Source organism: Lemur catta, chromosome 13 (assembly GCF_020740605.2).
Source record: "Lemur catta isolate mLemCat1 chromosome 13, mLemCat1.pri, whole genome shotgun sequence".
Lineage (NCBI taxonomy): Eukaryota > Metazoa > Chordata > Mammalia > Primates > Lemuridae > Lemur > Lemur catta.
The window spans coordinates 7432697-7449412 of record NC_059140.1 but is presented as its reverse complement, the minus strand read 5'-3'; the positions used below and the strand labels follow the sequence as shown (position 1 = coordinate 7449412).

Here is a 16716-nt window from a genome sequence, read left to right as displayed (position 1 = left end):
CTATCCTCCTCTGAGAAGTGGTTTTTCAATTCTCTTACCATTTTTGTAGAGGATTGTGTAAGTTTTTATGGGTTTGTCAGAGTTCACTGATTAGAGATGTTTGTCTACTATATGTGTTCAAAATAGATTTGTCCACCATATAGTTTGCTTTTATTCACTCTTAAGTATATTTTAATGACAAAAGATTCTAATTTTAGGGCCCGGCTCAGTGGCTCACACCTGTAATCCTAGCACTCTGGGAGGCCGAGGTGGGAGGACTGCTCGAAGTCAGGAGTTCGAGACCAGCCTGAGAAAGAGCGAGACCCCATTTCTACTAAAAATAGAAAAAAATTAGCTGGACAACTAAAAATATATAGAAAAAATTAGCCGGGCATGGTGGCGCATGCCTGTAGTCCCAGCCACTTGGGAGGCTTAGGCAGAAGGATTGCTTGAACCCAGGAGTTTGAGGTTGCTGTGAGCTAGGCTGATGCCACAGCACTCTAGCCCAGGCAACAGAGTGAGACTCTGTCTCCAAAAAAAATAAAAAATAAATAAAATCACAACTTTTCTATTTCTACTAATTCTAAATATTTTGGCTCAATTCAGCCATGAACACTAAACCACATGTTTCCAGTAGATGGCTTCAAAGGCTGTAGACTTCTTGTCCCCTGAGCCAGTGACTCTGGACTTATCATTCACAGAGATGCCACAGCTAAGTACTGACGTGGACTCTTTCAACTGTACCCACAGTGGGTCTGCTGAGCATTGAGGAGGTTGTCTATTCTATATTTCACAAACCACGTACCGCAATAGGCAACCTTCAGGGACAGCACACAGCTCTCATGGAGGGATAGCCAGTACTCAGTGGGCTTATCTACTGGCAACATCTCCACATTGCTGCTCTCCACGCCTGCAGCCAGCCACTCCCCCATGGGGCAGTATGCCAGGGAGAAGATCTGGGAGGTGTAGTCATTGTGCTGGAGCTGTGATCCTTCCACAAGACCCAGGATCTGACAGTGCCGTCCAAACTGTCCCCCAGAGCTTGGTGCCATCGTTAGAAATGTCAATACACCAGACTGCATCTGTATGGCCCTAGAACTGTCTCACCAGTGTCTGGCTGTTCAGATCTGTGACATTACAGCCTGAGAAGCAGACCTTGGAATTCAGGCTGATGGCCAGGGCATAGCAGGCAGCAGCTGAGGATGTCAGTTCTATCTTGATGCATGAGGTCTGAACTGCCAGGTCTCAAATGGACAAAGTGCTGGCTTGCCCTCTCACTAACAGAGCGCCGCCGTCAGGTAGCAATTTATAGAAATGGATATAATTATCTTTATTCAGACAGTCAAGCTGAGAGACAGGACTCTTATTGCCAGGGGGTTGATGTCCCAGACCTTGATGCAGCCCTTCCTACTCATGTGCCTCTGTCTGGTGGGGTTGCTGATGTTCACCCTGGTTGAGGGTGTCGATCTGGTGAGCATGCTGGGGGATTCCAGGTCCAAATGCATGAGGGTAAAGGGAACAGGCTGCATCTGACCCGCTGCAGTAATGTGGAAGGAATATGCAGGTTTCCACCCAGAGATTCCTGCCAGCTTTGGAGGGAGGATAGGTATTCTCACGTGAGGGAGAGGATCAAACCCCACCATTGGGAAGCACACTTAGGCCACCTCTGCAGTCTCCAGGGTTATCTGGGGAAACATGATGTGCGGCCTTTTGTAAGTGGCACTACGGCTGGTCAGCTCGCTGTTCTTACCAGCATGGGGGACCATGCAAAGGGAGCAGTGTTTAGAGCTGGGCATTTCCAGCGGTGTTTTCAAACCAGCTGCCACTTGGTGAACGAGGTGGTCCGTGGCCGGAGGCTTGTTGAGGCCTGGACCGAGTCCTGGAGTGGCACTTATGCCCAGCATTGGCACATCACCTTGAGGTGTTGGTGTGCTGTATTCCAGAACAGGCGTGCTGGCTTTTTCATGCAAGCTCATTTCTTTAGATTTCAGTGAAGTGGAACTTCCCAAGGTGGCCATGGAGGCTGGGTTGCTACAAGCATCTTTCTTTGGCATGCAGTATTTGTTAGTTTCATTTTCCAAAGATGAATGGGCCGTGATTGTTTTTTGAGAAGGGTCCTCAAGACACATCCACAACTAAGTTGTCACAATTTTTGTCACCATCACTGGTGAAGGCTGGAGTCCTTATCATCCATCTTCCTTTTCTCGATGTAGTTGGAAAACTCAGGCACATTTCCTCATGTATCTGTGCCTTTTAGACTGCATGGGACCAAGCGGGAATTACTTGTGCTGGACACCCTGTGGTGCTCTGCATAGTGGTGCTTGTTGTCATGTTTTATTGCCAAGTGAGACCGCCCACTCAGAGCACCAGACAGTGCCAGAGGTGGGCACTGCCCCAGATGGGCAGGATTTCTGGAGGCTGAAGTCCCTGAGGGTGAGACATTAGGGGCACGGTGGTCTGCTGCACTGCGACAGACACTGAGCTTGCAACTGCTGTTGCACAAGGATGACATTCAGCTCTGCCGCGGTCACTGGCTTGGCAGGCTTGAAGGCCTGGGCCACCTGTTGTTGATGTTCCTGAGACAGAAATGGGATGACCTGTGCACAAGTCACATTCAAGTTGTTGGTGATTTCAGTCTGTTTGTGCATTTCAGTGTTTAATCCACATGACATTCCATAATACATCACATAGTGCCTCCGCATTTTTGTGTTTTCACTTGCTAGTTTCTCACATTCCGTTTTAAGGTGGTGGCACTGCACCCGCAGGAACTGGAATTTCTCCTTAATCTGGTCCAGGGACTCCAGGATAGTGAACTTGAAGGGTTGGCCTGCAGCTTGGTGTCTGGTGTCAATGGCAAAGAAGTAAAATTCTGTAAAATAATTTAAAGAGGTTTATTCTGAGCCAAATTTGAGGACCATGGCCCAAGCAATGCCCAAGAAGCCTTGAGCAAGTGGACTTGCCATGGTTGGGTTACAGTTTCGTTTCATACATTTCAGGGAGACAGGGATGACAGGCAAAGTCATAAACCAATATGTGGAAGGCACACATTGGTTTGGCATCAGAAGGTGGGACATCTCAAAGTGGGGGAGGTTACAGGTTATAGGTTTATTTAAAGACTCTAGAAATGAAGCTTTGTCTGAAGGCTTGGAATGTTTTAAGTCAAGGAAGGGTGCTAATCAGAGACAAGCTACCTATTTGTTGTGTAATTTGAGGACCTGCAGGTTTGTCTTCCATAGCCTTAGGCCTGACAGTGAGTTACAAAGGATGTCTCCAAGAAAGGAGGGGGCCATGATGAGGCACCTCTGATCTCCCTTCTCATGGCCAGTGACTGAGGTTTAGGGTATCCCCTTGGCCGAGAGCGGGTCGTCAGCCGTCAGCGGGGGGAGCCTTAAAATTTTATTTCAGTTCACAATCCCCATCCCCCCTCGGCCCCTGTCCTGGGCGAGCATTCCTGGCGGGCTGCTCTCCTTTGCTCTTCTCCCCTCCGCTTCCTCTCCGGGTTTTCGCTGGGGCAGCCCAGGCTGACCGGACACACAAACGCGGCACTTTGGGGGACTCCCGCAGGTCGTGGCTTCGCCTTCTGCCAAGTGCCGGTGGGCTCCCGGGAGGCCTTGGGAGCAAGGTCGAGGCCGCCACGGAGGCTCCAGGCGGGGAGCCAGGGATGACGAGGCGGGCAAAATGCGTCCGACGCACCGGGAAGCAGCTTGGCAGGCCCCCTGCGCCCAGCGCTTAGCGTTCCCGCGCTTGCACAAACCCCCGGGACCCGACAGGGCTGCTCCCCAGGGGACGGTTGTTATGGACCAGAGCGAGAAAGTCAACCACGAAAGACTGATTGAAATTCAGCGAGTGTTTTTTGGCTGTCCAGCGGCCCGCTCTCCGGCAGGGAGTGCCACCGAGCTTGGAGTGCGGCCCTGAGCACCGGTTTTGTGACAACTTATATCTCCTCCACCATTGGGCCATATGGAACATTAAACATACACACCTTGGGACATCTTAGGCAACAATTTCCAGCTTCAAGTTTATGAGATCATCTAAAGACCCTCCCGTCTTATCCGATTAACTATTTTAAACAATCGAGTAAAAACCAAGCAGGTTTACAGAAACAGATAGCATCAGTTAGAACAAATACAATTTGCTACACCCTAAATGTTGAGCCTAAGAATACTGAGTCATAGAAATGTCCCCTGTATTTCTGGAGACAAGATTTGATTTCAGAAGTCACATAAGGCTTTGCCTTAAAGAAAAAAGAAATGTGTTGGTTCAAAAGCTGCCTAGTCTCAGGAGGGCGTCTCCTCGGTCAGTAAAAGCTGCACTTCAGAGACAGGTGTAAACTGGGCCTATGGTTCTCACCTGTTTTGAAAGACAAGACAGGCCTCTTCCTAGAGCTATGGGTTGCCGGAGCTGGCAAGGACCCCCGGAGATGAGAGCTGATCAGAGAGATATGCTAATGCCCAAGCCAGGCCCAGAAGGAGCCATGCGGTTAAAGTAATTAACACAAAGCACAGCTCATGTTGACTTCTGAGATCATCTCTGTCTCCAAGAACACAATCACCGGAGCCAAGATGTCTCTGTTTTTTGCTAAAGTAATAGCCTTATCAGAAAACTTAGAAGTTTGCACCAAGAAGATTTTACAACTCATTGTTCCCCTAGTTAGAGTTAGTTAAAGATCTGTAGTAGCCTTTTAGAAGACTTTGACCCTAAAGCAAACTGCCTGTTAGTATGTGAATGGGGCAACGGGAGCTTGTACCTACCCTACATAATACCTGAGTGGATTTTCAGTTTGGGAGATATTTCTGGCAGGAGGAAATATCCCCATCCGGATACCCTCCTTTTATCTATTTTCATAAACCTTTACTTTATAAACTATATCTTTGGCTCTGTGTATTGTTATTATTATTTCTGTTTCCTGCTATTTTTTCATCCTTTGCGATGACCCCTGCCTGAGAGACCCGATCGGAAGAAAAAACCTCTTTGCTGGGAGCGAAGCTAACTCCCTGCAAACTGGCGTGGTCAACTTAGAGACCTGATCCGAAGAAAGAGATAAAACCTCTTTGCGGGGAGCGTAGCTAACTCCCCGCACCTAAATAAGCATTGTAAAATGTAACTTCATATAGCTGGGCAGTATTTGTTAAATCGACTCCCCCTTCCCTTGGACCTAGGACCTGCCTTAAGTCACTTCGATTACTCACCCATTGTACTATGCTAGCAGATAATTGTCAACGCAGTGAATAATCACGAGACCTTTCTTTTCTCTGAATCTGGGGTGGACTCCGGCCTTTCGCCTAACTGGAGAGAACAGAATTTACGTCTGCTTATCACACAGTTCCTCAGGCGCCCTCTGCTCCTCCGGCCAGGGCGCATCAGGGCTCCGTGCCCCGCACGCAGACGCCCCGCACTGCCGGCCTGGCCGCTCAGGACCCCTCCCCCAAGCTACATTCTTCCTCGTTCTCTTTTCTTTCCTTCCTCTGCCTCTCCGCAAAGGGCACTCCGGCCCACTGCAAAGTTCTGTCAGTACTGCAGCGCCCGCCGGGGTGTGGTCGCCAGGGACAGCTGAGGTCCGGGTAGGCGACGCGGGTCCCGCCCCGCAATGCCAGCGTGGGGCTGGCGCAATCGCTGCCTGCAGGACACGGGGCATAGGCAACCCACTGCTGCTGTGATTCCTGCTCTTGCAGCCCTGGCTTCCACCTGCTTCCAGCGCTGGTTATATTAACACCTGGATGCATAGTTTGTTAACTAGTTAACTAGTGCCATACCTGCCCAGCCCTGCAGGGGATGAGGCCGCCAGCGCAAAGCCAGACAACGGCGTGTGTATAATTCACAATCACTCAGTACAGTGTGAGGACGCAATGACAGAGTATAATATAAAGTAAATTTTAAAAATCAAATAAAATTACTCAGTAACTAATTTAATGGGAAATGTGCAGTCTATATAAGCAAAATAATAAAGCATTCCTGAAATATATGAATGAAGACTTAAACAAATGGAGAGTCATATCTTGTTCTTGGATAGAAACAAAATGAATAATATAAAGAGGTCCTTTATCCTTAAGCTAATTTCAATATTGCATTTGATGTCATAATAGATTGTTGTCAGCTTTTTTAAAGCTAGCAATGATTTTGCAAAATGCACATGGAAGAACAAACCTATAAGGATAGCTAAAATTCCTGAGGAAAAAGCACAATGAGGTTTTCTGCTCCCACAAGAAATTAAAACACATAAAAAGATTCTATAGTTAATGCAGTGTGGTGTTGCTGAAAGTAGACAAACGGACCAGGACAGCAGAAAAATCCCAAAACCTACCAAGGTGCATAAGAAAAGTTAAGCAATAAAAAATTACAATGTTTATTGATACTTTTGTGTTTGGGAACTCGGTATTCCTATAAAAAAGATGAAAATGGATCAATTCTTCTCATGCTAGAGTAAGGTAAAGGATAAATAAAGCAGAAAGCTAAATGGTAAAAAAATGGAGAACATACAAATAGTAGAAGAAAACTTTAGTAAATATTTCTGCAAGCTGTCAGAATAAATCTGGCCTGGGATTGAAACCAAAAGATACTAATAAGAGATTGACACAATATACAACATAAAACCAGAATATTTTGCATCATAGGAAGCACTATAAATCAAGTAAAAAGAAAATGCCAAATGGGATGTTTATTTTATTTGCAACTTATATAACAAAGGGAAGCACTTATGTGTATTTGTTACAGAAAATAAGAAAGCTCTTAAAACATAGTGCCTCATGGCACAAGGACAAAGGAGGTAGTATGAAAAAATCATTCGCTAACCTAAGATGAGACAATTTTTTTTTTTTTTTTTTTTTGAGACAGAGTCTTGCTCTGTTGCTCAGGCTCTAGTACAGTGGCATCATCCATAGCTCTCTGCAAACTCAAACTCCTGGGCTCAAGTGCTCCTCATGACTCAGACTCCGGAGGAGCTGGAACTACAGGCACATGCCACCACACCCGGCTAATTTTTTCTATTTTTGGACACACCTGGTCTCACTCTTGCTGAACCTGGTCTCCAACTCCTGCCCACAAGCAATCCTCCCAAAGTGCTAGGATTACAGGCATGAGCCACCATGCCGGGCCAGATGAGATAATTTGAACTCAGAAATATAGACTGCAGTGCATGGAATTCCATCAAACACAAAAAACAATGTTAGGAAAATTAAATTACTATGCATACATTTTTCCTTGTTTGCTGTGGCTGCAAGCTTATTATTACGACAATTAATAAAAGAAAGAATCAAGCTTTTATCCTTCTTTTCCTGATAGACTTGCTCTTAATGTAATGAAGAGCTCATGAGAAAATGAAATTCTTAATAGAAGAAAGAGAACTACTACATGCAGAGAATAGAGTAGAATTAGAAAACTGATATTTTGCAACCCTCATGGAAACAAGAGAAATCAGAAAAATACCAGCCAATAAATGATAAGCAATTATATGAAAGGAACAGGCAGACATTGCCTGGACCCACTGACCAAACTTAACATAAATAAAAGTGGAAGAACCAGACACGTGTATCCAAATGTGCAGTCTAAACTGGGATGTGCTGGAAGTTAAAATCCAGAGTAACTTTGAAAGATTTGCAAGACTTCATCAATACTATTATATTGATCATATAATGAAATGATGATATTTGGGATATATTGAGTTAAATTATTACAATTTCACTTTTTTCTTTGTCTTTTCTTTTATGTTGCTGCTGGAAAATTTAAAATGGCACACTGGCTCACGCTTTATTTCTGTAAGGCATTGCTGCCTGAGACGATTGTCTCCCTTTTCAAAATTCAGGCTCCCTCCTCAAAACAGAAGTGGCCATGAAGTTTACCAAATCTGAAATTTTAAAATACTTGTTATCATACAGTTTCCGATTTTGAATATGCTATACATCATTCACAAGTGGATGTAACCTTATATACAAGGTTAAATGCGAATGACCTCCAGGCAGCGCCACGTCCCAGGGCAGAGAGAAAGCCCGGGTTGCCGCCCTGAATAGGTGGGATCCCATTATTTGTCCGTCAGGGCCCTGAGGGTGGGGCCTAGAGCCCTACCCAATCAGAAATCACGGGGCGGGAACTGTCCAATCAGGCACGCCGTGGGAGGGCGGGACTTCCGAGGCCCGGCCGGGCCTTTGTGTCCTGCGGGTCCTCGGAGCTGCAGTTTGTCTTCAGCGCTCGTTCTTCTTTGCTTCGGGAAACTCAGGTAACCCTAAGCCTTTGTCTGCCTATGACCTGCGGGTTTTGAAACATCTGCAGGGAGGATCCCTGGGCACCACGGAAGCCGCAAAATGGTGAGTGTGCGGGGCCGGCTGTCCTAGGGTGTTTGAAACGCACCGGCACTGGCTGAGGCAGGACCCGGGCCTCCCCGTGTCAGACCCGGAGTCTGCGCACCCGGGCGCGCACCCGCTGGGGCAGCTTGGCCCTCGGTCCTCTGCCGCTTAGAGCGGGCTTGGGCCGGCAGCCGGAAGCAGGGGCGCCCTGTGTCAACCTCCCAGGCCTGTTTTGGCCCAGTGGGAGTCCTCTGGGTAGTTCCGTGGTGCAGCCCTGCGTCTGCCCTACATTGCGCGGTGACTACGGCAGGGTCATCGGGGAAGAATTTCGACTGGTGTGCGGGGTTCCTGCGTGGGAGGAGCTGTAGCCCCTGGGGTCCCCGTCCCTCCTTTCTCCTGTTAAAAATTAAACTAAGGCACCATTTAAAACATGATAGAGTTGATTAGAGCAAACAGCGATTTATGAATCAGAGTGCAATCATCCATGGTTTGTTTTGGGGGTCCACCAGAGGGGCTTGAAGAAAAGACTTTCATAAAGGGCAGGAGAGAGCAAACCAAATTCAAGAATTGATTGGTTACAGTTGTGTAGTCGTTATGTCGTCGCGTTATTTGGAATATCCTGGTGGATACTTCCTGGGTATGTAATCAGATGTTAATTGGTGGTTTGTGGTTGGTTAAGACTAAATTTTCTTTCTCTCTAAGTTAGTAATATAAAAAACAGTATTTGAATCAGATTTTGGTATTTTTAGGTAGGAACCCAGAGCGCTAGAGTCCCTTCCATCCTATTTAGTTATTTTTACACCAGAGAGGGTCTCAATTTTCCCTTGCATTTTCCAAATGTGTGGCAAGTAGGATCTCAGTCTGCCCCTCTGAGCCCCTAGTGTAACCCATCTAGGACTTGTGGTGAGATCCTAAATTTCCAGTTCCTTCCCCAGATTCCCAAAGACCAACTTATCCTCACCAATTACAACATTATCAACTATTTGTCCTTTATTTTACTTTTGAAACAGAGTGTTGTAATTTATCATTTTTCCACAGAGCAACGGGTGGCTTTAAAAAAAAATTCGTTTTGTGTTTCTGAACATTTCACATGAGAGGAAATCAGAGACTATTCAACTTGACACTGCCTGTAAAAATATACTTTGTCTCTCCTCCTTATAGCTTCCCTAGGCACAGACATCTTACTTACCAAAGGGTTTCTTTGGGTTGAGGTTCCCCTTTTGGAAACTTTATGGGATACTGTGTCCTCAGCCACCCTCCTGTCTTCTTGTGGTCCTAGGCTTCAGAATTGTCCGAGGATGATCCAAGATGCTCATGGTGACCATAGCTCTCGGAATGTGTGGTGAATATCCTGCAGTGTGTACTCCCAGAGAACAGCCTGAACTGTGGTTGTGGATTATGGCTGGTGAACAGCTTGATGCCCTGGGGCTGAGAGAAGTCTCCTAGTACACCCTTCATGAAAAAGGCTAACCGTTTGTGCTGTAACATTTTCCCCCCCAAACCCAGTTTCCATTTTTTGGAGACACATCGGTGGTCAGCCAATCATTGGATGCTGGTATTGAGGGGAAAAGACAGAAATAATTCCTGTTTGCTGGATTTCCTCACACTTGTGAAGGGAGAAACAGTATCCCAAAAGACAAGAAAAGGCCACCCCAGTAAGGTGGTGCAAGAATCTTCAAAGCAATGTGCACTTTAGGCACACAGGTGGGACAGGTGCAGTGGCTCCTGTGAGGGTGGTCTTTGAGCACCTCAATGAGCAGGATGGGGGTTTTCTAGAAGGATGTCCCAACTGATAGCAGGTCATGTCTTGGCACTTGAATCAGATAAGTCTGTGTTCTTGTCAGCACTTCTGCTCCCTGGGTTTGTAACCATGAAAAGATTTTTTTATTCATTTCAACTTAAGCTTTTCATTAACTGTAAAATAAGTTTTAGCAGTAGAGCTTGAAAGATAAGAAAATACTTTTAAGGAGTCATAAAAAAGTAGATTTCAGCAAAACTCTATTTGTATATTGCATTTTTAAAAATTATTATTTACCTATTTTCTTCCCCAGAGTGAGTGTAGTAGGTTTCTCAGGTCTATTCCTTATTTGCAGGTGATTTTCAATAGAATTTTGGGACTTTGCTTTGGCAAGGATACCCAGGAAGGGAAATAGAAATGAATCTTTGTTCCATTTTGTTTGCAGAAAAATGAATACATTTCCACAAGAAAGTGTGGGGAAAAAAGTTAGAGAATGACAAAGATTCACCAAAACACCTATTCCTCTTTTTTTTTTTTTTTTTTTTAGGGTAGAGGATTTGTGAAAGGGGATCATTCTGTTTTGTGTTCTGTTATCTGGATGTTAGAGTTTAACAAGGATAAATCCTAGTTAACAACTGGGACAACTCTTGGAAGAGTTCACATGCCATTGTTTACTAAATGATTGATTATCATGAAAATAGTAATTCAATGGCCTACTTATTGTCTAAAAGAGATAAATACTTTTGTTTTTCCTGTAGAAGTATGAAATTTAAGTGCCTTACAATTTCTGTGATATTATGATAGATATATTTTGTGTTTTATCCATGATTCCTGGCTCTCAGCTCCTGTAAGCCCTGTTATTTGCTCAATGACTATAGCAATAAGAATATTTTTTTGTTAAAATATTAGGTCTTTTTTTCTTGGTCCCTGAAGTAGTTCCTGAATGGTAAAGGTGAAAGACAGTCTTTTGTTATTTACCATTAGCCTTTCAAACACATCTGAGTTTAGGCCGGGCGCGGTGGCTCACGCCTGTAATCCTAGCCCTCTGGGAGGCCGAGGCGGGTGGATCGCTCGAGGTCAGGAGTTCAAGACCAGCCTGAGCGAGACCCCGTCTCTACTAAAAATAGAAATAAATTATCTGGCCAACTAAAATATATATAGAAAAAATTAGCCGGGCATGGTGGCGCATGCTTGTAATCCCAGCTACTCGGGAGGCTGAGGCAGTAGGATCGCTTAAAGCCCAGGAGTTTGAGGTTGCTGTGAGCTAGGCTGATGCCACGGCACTCACTCTAGCCTGGGCAACAAAGTGAGACTCTGTCTCAAAAAAAAAAAAAAAAAAAAAAAAAAAAACAAACACATCTGAGTTTATGTTAATGAGACAGTTTTTGCAAAACTCCCAGAAACCACTGGGTGGGAGGCTGGTTGCCAGGGAAAGCAGCCATTTGCTTAGAGGGATGAAATTTTCAGTCCAACTCCCAACCTTTGGGGAGCAGGGAGGGCCTGAAGGTTAAGTGTATTGTCAATGACATACAGATAAACTAATTATGCTTATAAATGAAGCTTCCATAAAAACCCCAAAGGACAGGATTTGGAGAACTTCCAGGTAGCTGAACAGGAGGTAGTTCCTGGAAGGTGGGGAGCCTGGCAAGGGCTTGAATCTCTGCGTGCCTTCTTCTCCACGCCTTGCCCTATATATCTCATCATCTGGCTTTTTGTTTATGTCTTTCGAGATATTCTTTAAGATAAACCAGTGAATAAGTTTTTTTCCTGAGCTTTGTGAGCTGTTCTAGGAAATTAATCAACTATACAGAGGAGGTCATGGAACTCCACCTTGAGGCAGGTCAGTGGGAAGTTTTGGAGTCCTGGACCTGTAAGTGGTGTTTGAAAGGGGAGATAGATTTTGGGGGTTGAATCCTAAACCTGTGTGATTTGACACTATCTTCAGTTTGATAGTGTCAGAATTGAGCTGTATTTGAGGACATTGAGCTGCAAGATTGCTTGCTTGCTTGTCAGTAGGTAGAAATTTGTACACATTTGGTCACATAAATCTTCTGTGTTGATTGTTGTGGTGTGAGAGCAGAGGAAAAACATTGTGGTTTGAGCATTTTCCCTTCAGAATTTTCTTCCCTTCTATAAACCTGAACACCGAATTTAAGTAATTTTGGTACAGTCTTCAAACACTGGGTATTTTTTATTTACAATTAAATGAATGATCCTCAATGAGAAGCAGAGGCATGAGACCAGTGACTCCAAGCCAAGGCCAATCTTGAGCCTGCGAAAGGAGGTCATCGAAGGCCCAGTGAGTTTTTGCTGCGGGGCCTCCCCTGCAGGTAACCCAGCCTGCTCATACCAGCCATGGAAGGAGCCCTTTATACTGAGAAGCTACAGAGCCCCGGAAAGCTGGGGACTGGGACCCACAGGAAGGTTTGGTTGGTTTGGGGACAGAAAGACTGTGTGATGCCCCTTCTGAGGGTGCAACTGTTATTGTCCTGGGGCAGTTTTTAGACATTGGCAAATAAAACAATTTCAGATTTAGGTGAGAAGTGACTTTATTGTGAAGGAGTATTGGAACCAGGGAAAGCACCAAATATAAGATCTGCAAGCATCTCAAAGGTTAGGCAGAAAGGGGCGTCCTTTTATAGGAAGGAGTAAATGAGATTAGAAAAAACATTAGTGGGAGAAGTCAGGATGTCAGGTGGCACAATTAGATGGTAAATCAGAGAATGATTTACCCTGAGGTCAGACTATTCTTAGGAGGGGCAGACAGTAGGGTTATAGGTATACTGGCTAAGGCTGAGGGAGGATTACAGTTCAGAGGCCTGGCAGGAGAGTAACTTAAGTCACATTTGGTTAGCAAGTATTCTGTTTAGACTAGTGAATACAGAATTGTTCATCTAATTGTTTATGAAGCAAAAATGGGAATTTTTAGGTCTGTATCTGACTTTGTGATAGGTAAAACAGGAAGCATCATGTAGGTCATAATGTAAAGGGTGTTTCTTTGCAGTGAGCTGCTCTTAATGAACAGAAAGGATGGGAGATTTCTTTAATCACAGCTATTTACCAGCATTAGTTTCCAGCACCATCTTGCCCCACCCTTTTGTCTTGCACTAGACATCTCTTGCATTTGGCCATTCCTACCTGTACCAATTCTAATAAACTGGTAAGTGTAATTAAAGTGTTATGCTGAGTTCCATGAGTAGTTATATCAAATTATTGAAACTGAGAAGAGAGTTAATGGGAATGCTCAATTTATGGGCAGTTTAGAAGTATACATTATTATAAGAGACGTTGATCTTCAATTTAGCAGCACAGGGACTGGTCAACAATACCTGACACGATTCCCCTTCACAAGGTTAGAGGAGATGTTTTTTTGATGGTATTTTCAATAAATATACTTTCTAGGGTAGAGGTCATGATCTTTGATGTCAACATGTCCTGGGAGCTTGATGTTAAAAGAATGTTTAATTAATATAAAATTTTTAGTGAGAAGTTTTATAAGGCCTTGGCAGTAATGAAGAATATTACCTTTAAGGAAATCTGCTTTGGATGCTACTTAATGCAGGCGCATGGGCCTTCCTAATTTTATTTTAAAGGAAGAAAGTTGATGTTTACCCAAGGGGCTAGAACATAAACATACCAACAGAAGAGCTTTAGGCCAGGGAAGATTAAAAGTTTCTGTAAACTTTGTCAATTGATTTTTTTATTACCCCATTTGTATATTCCACCAGTATGGAAGATCGATGGTGGTGTGTACAATGGAAATGCTGAAAAGTTTGCCAAATGTTGCAAATAGACTGAATTATTTGACCAGTGAAAGGAGTTTCTCAGTCTCTGTGAAGCTCGTAAGGTAATCTCCGATAAGGAATAGTACAAGACTTAAAAGGGTCATAGTTAAAGCACAATCAACAAAGTGAGACAGAGTCTCCTTCTGTTGCTTGGGCTAGAGTGCCATGGTGTCAGCCTAGCTGGCACCAACCGCAAACTCCTGGGCTCAAGCAGTTCTCCTGCCTCAGGCTCCTGAGGAGCTGGGACTACAGGCGAATACCACCGCGCCCGGCTAAATTTTCTATTTTTAGTAGAGATGGGGTCCCACTCTTGCTCAGGCTTGTCTTAAACTCCTGAGTTCAAGCGATCCTCCCACCTCAGCCTCCCAGAGTGCTAGGATTACAGGCGTGAGCCATGGCGCCTGGCATCGGCCCATTTTCTTTTTCTTACAGTTTACTTAAAAAGGTGAACCAAAGTGTTTTTTTATTATCTCCTATTAATATTTGCTGAAAATTTTGTTAAAATGCAAAAGCCAAATTTTATTCTGGTATTATTGTATTATTAATATTAAAGTTAATTTTAATGAAATCCTTTTTTTTACAGATGTATAATAATTTTTATTTTGAAATAATTTCTCATAATATTTTTATGGCTTATAAGCACAGCTCATTGTCTCAGTAACATAAACACACCTCATTTTCCCTGTAACATAAACAAAAAGATTATTTTTAAAATTTGTAATCATTAGGAATTGTGACCTAGCATGTACCATGAATGACTAGCAGCACTTTGAATTATATGGATTGCAAGTGACATTGCTAGCAGTACATATGTTGATGTTCTAATAAAAAAATTTAGAGAAATGTGAGCCAGAAGAATCTTATGATCAATAAACATATCATGTGATAAAATATTGCTACTTTTTATCTATAAAATTATGACACCAGAAGGTTTGTAATTATACATTTTATATCTAGTACGTTAATTTTTTTTTCCAGTTTTGTGACAATGCAGCTTTTTTTTTTTTCTTTTTTCAGCTTATTATGGGGGTACAAAAGTTCAGGTTATATATATTGCCCATGTCCCACCCATTCCCCCCCCCCATGTCAGAGCTTCAATCATGTCCATTCCCCAGACAGTGTGCATTGCACTCATCATGTAGTTATACCCCCATCCCCTCCTTCCACCCTCCATCCCCCCGAGACAGAACATTCAAGTGTGTCCATTCCCCAGACAGTGCACATTGCACTCATCAAGTAGGTATCACCCATCCCTTCCCCCCACCCCCCACCTCAGTCCGAAACCCAACTGGTGTTATTCCCAAATGTGCACTTAGGTGATGATCAGGGAAACCAATTTGCTGGTGAGTACATGTGGTGCTTATTTTTCCATTCTTGAGATACTTCACTTAATAGAATGGGTTCCGATTCTCTCCAGGAGAACAAAAGGGATTCTATATCACCGTTATTTCTTATAGCTGAGTAATGTTCCATGGTATACATATACCACATTTTACAATTCCACTCATGAATTGATATACTCTGTATGTAGAATTGGTTCTCTTTTTTTTAGTTTTAATTACCATATGTTAGTCAAGATTTTAAGTCTTAGTAACTTTAATTCATAGTGAAAACCTAAGAAGTAGGGAAGTTTAACTGTGGGTCACATAGTAACAATTTATGAATAGTCATTTTATAATTTTTAGACATGTAGGCTTTGTAATGGAATAATTTTTCAGTGTGGAACAAGACATATTTGCTAACATACCTAAATATCTTTTTTCTCTGAAATAAAAAGCCAAAAGCATACAGACTCATATTTAGTAATTAATATCTTAGCATTATATCTTATTTGGAAATGATTTATATACTCAACAAATATCCACTGTTTAATTTAGGTTAGCAAAATTCTAAAGGTACAGTTACCAAAAATATGTGAGAAAACTTTTTTCAGTGAACATATTGTGAAACATAATTATTATAACTTGATTTATAAGATTTTGTCCATTTGTCTATTTATTCAGTGTTAACAATTATGTTTATAAAATCTCATGAGACTTTAGATAAGTCTAGCCATCATCTCAAAGTCGAACTTTTTAGTAACCATTTTTATATTCCTGTATGTTAGACAAGTATCATAAAAGCAGTAACCTTAAAGTTATAATAAATACACACATATATTGCTGATAAATCAGAAGGCATAGTTGTTTGCATTAAACTAAAAACATTAGTCATATTGATAAAATACATAGTTATTTTCATTTATTTGAGTTTGCTTTTAGTTTTAGGGTTTGCCTTTTAGTTTCCTTGTTTAAATACGCATGCTTAACAGGCACTGGAATCGGGTGTCCCGTCACCTTGCCTTTTCCACTCCCCGGTGTGTCCTGTCAGCTGCGCCGTGAAGGCATGCAGGCACCTTTCTCTCTTACCTTCATGGCTGCAGCGTGTTTGAATATGAGGCTGTCACGGGACTGTAAACCTGTGCCATGTTAATGGACATAACTGTAACTTTCCCATATTTTGCTATGACAATTAAAGCCACAGGGAATAACCTTGAAAATATTTTTCATGTTGCTGAAACAAATTGCACAGTACATTTCTGCAATTGGGTTTCCAGAGTCCAAGGTTAATGTCATTGTGCATTTCTTTGTACTTTGATTATATAATTTTGGCTTCCCAGCAGAAATGTTCACAAGTGCCTCTTTCTCTACAGCATCACTGAAAATTGTGGGGCTTTTGACAACTGATAGATTAGTTTCAGTGTGCATTTCCATTTTTAATATGTTTTTATTTATGAGGTGCTTTCTTTTATTTGTCAACTTTATGCCTATTCTGTCAAACTACTGATTGTGTTAGAATCGATATCTGAGGATGTTTTTCTCTTCTATTCAAACAGTTGTAGGTCATTTTTGCGTGTTTTGGAAGCTTAACATTTTTCTTATGTGTTTTGCATATTTCA

The 16716-nt window shown here is 43.0% G+C and overlaps 1 protein-coding gene and 1 pseudogene across 4 annotated transcripts in view; one reads left to right on the top strand and one right to left on the bottom strand.

Annotated features, from left to right (window-relative positions):
- Nucleotides 1–594: 594 nt before the first annotated feature.
- On the bottom strand, nucleotides 595–5702 carry LOC123649025 (annotated as a pseudogene).
- A 2403-nt stretch (nucleotides 5703–8105) lies between these two features.
- LOC123649455 (zinc finger protein 737-like) overlaps nucleotides 8106–16716 on the top strand; it is a 56714-nt gene continuing 48103 nt past the window's right edge. For all 4 annotated transcript variants that reach the window (XM_045567606.1, XM_045567605.1, XM_045567604.1 and 1 more), the window contains exon 1: nucleotides 8106–8276. In XM_045567606.1, the coding sequence (XP_045423562.1) occupies nucleotides 8274–8276 (3 nt within the window). In that variant the 5' untranslated portion in view covers nucleotides 8106–8273. The remainder of the gene's footprint in view (nucleotides 8277–16716) is intronic.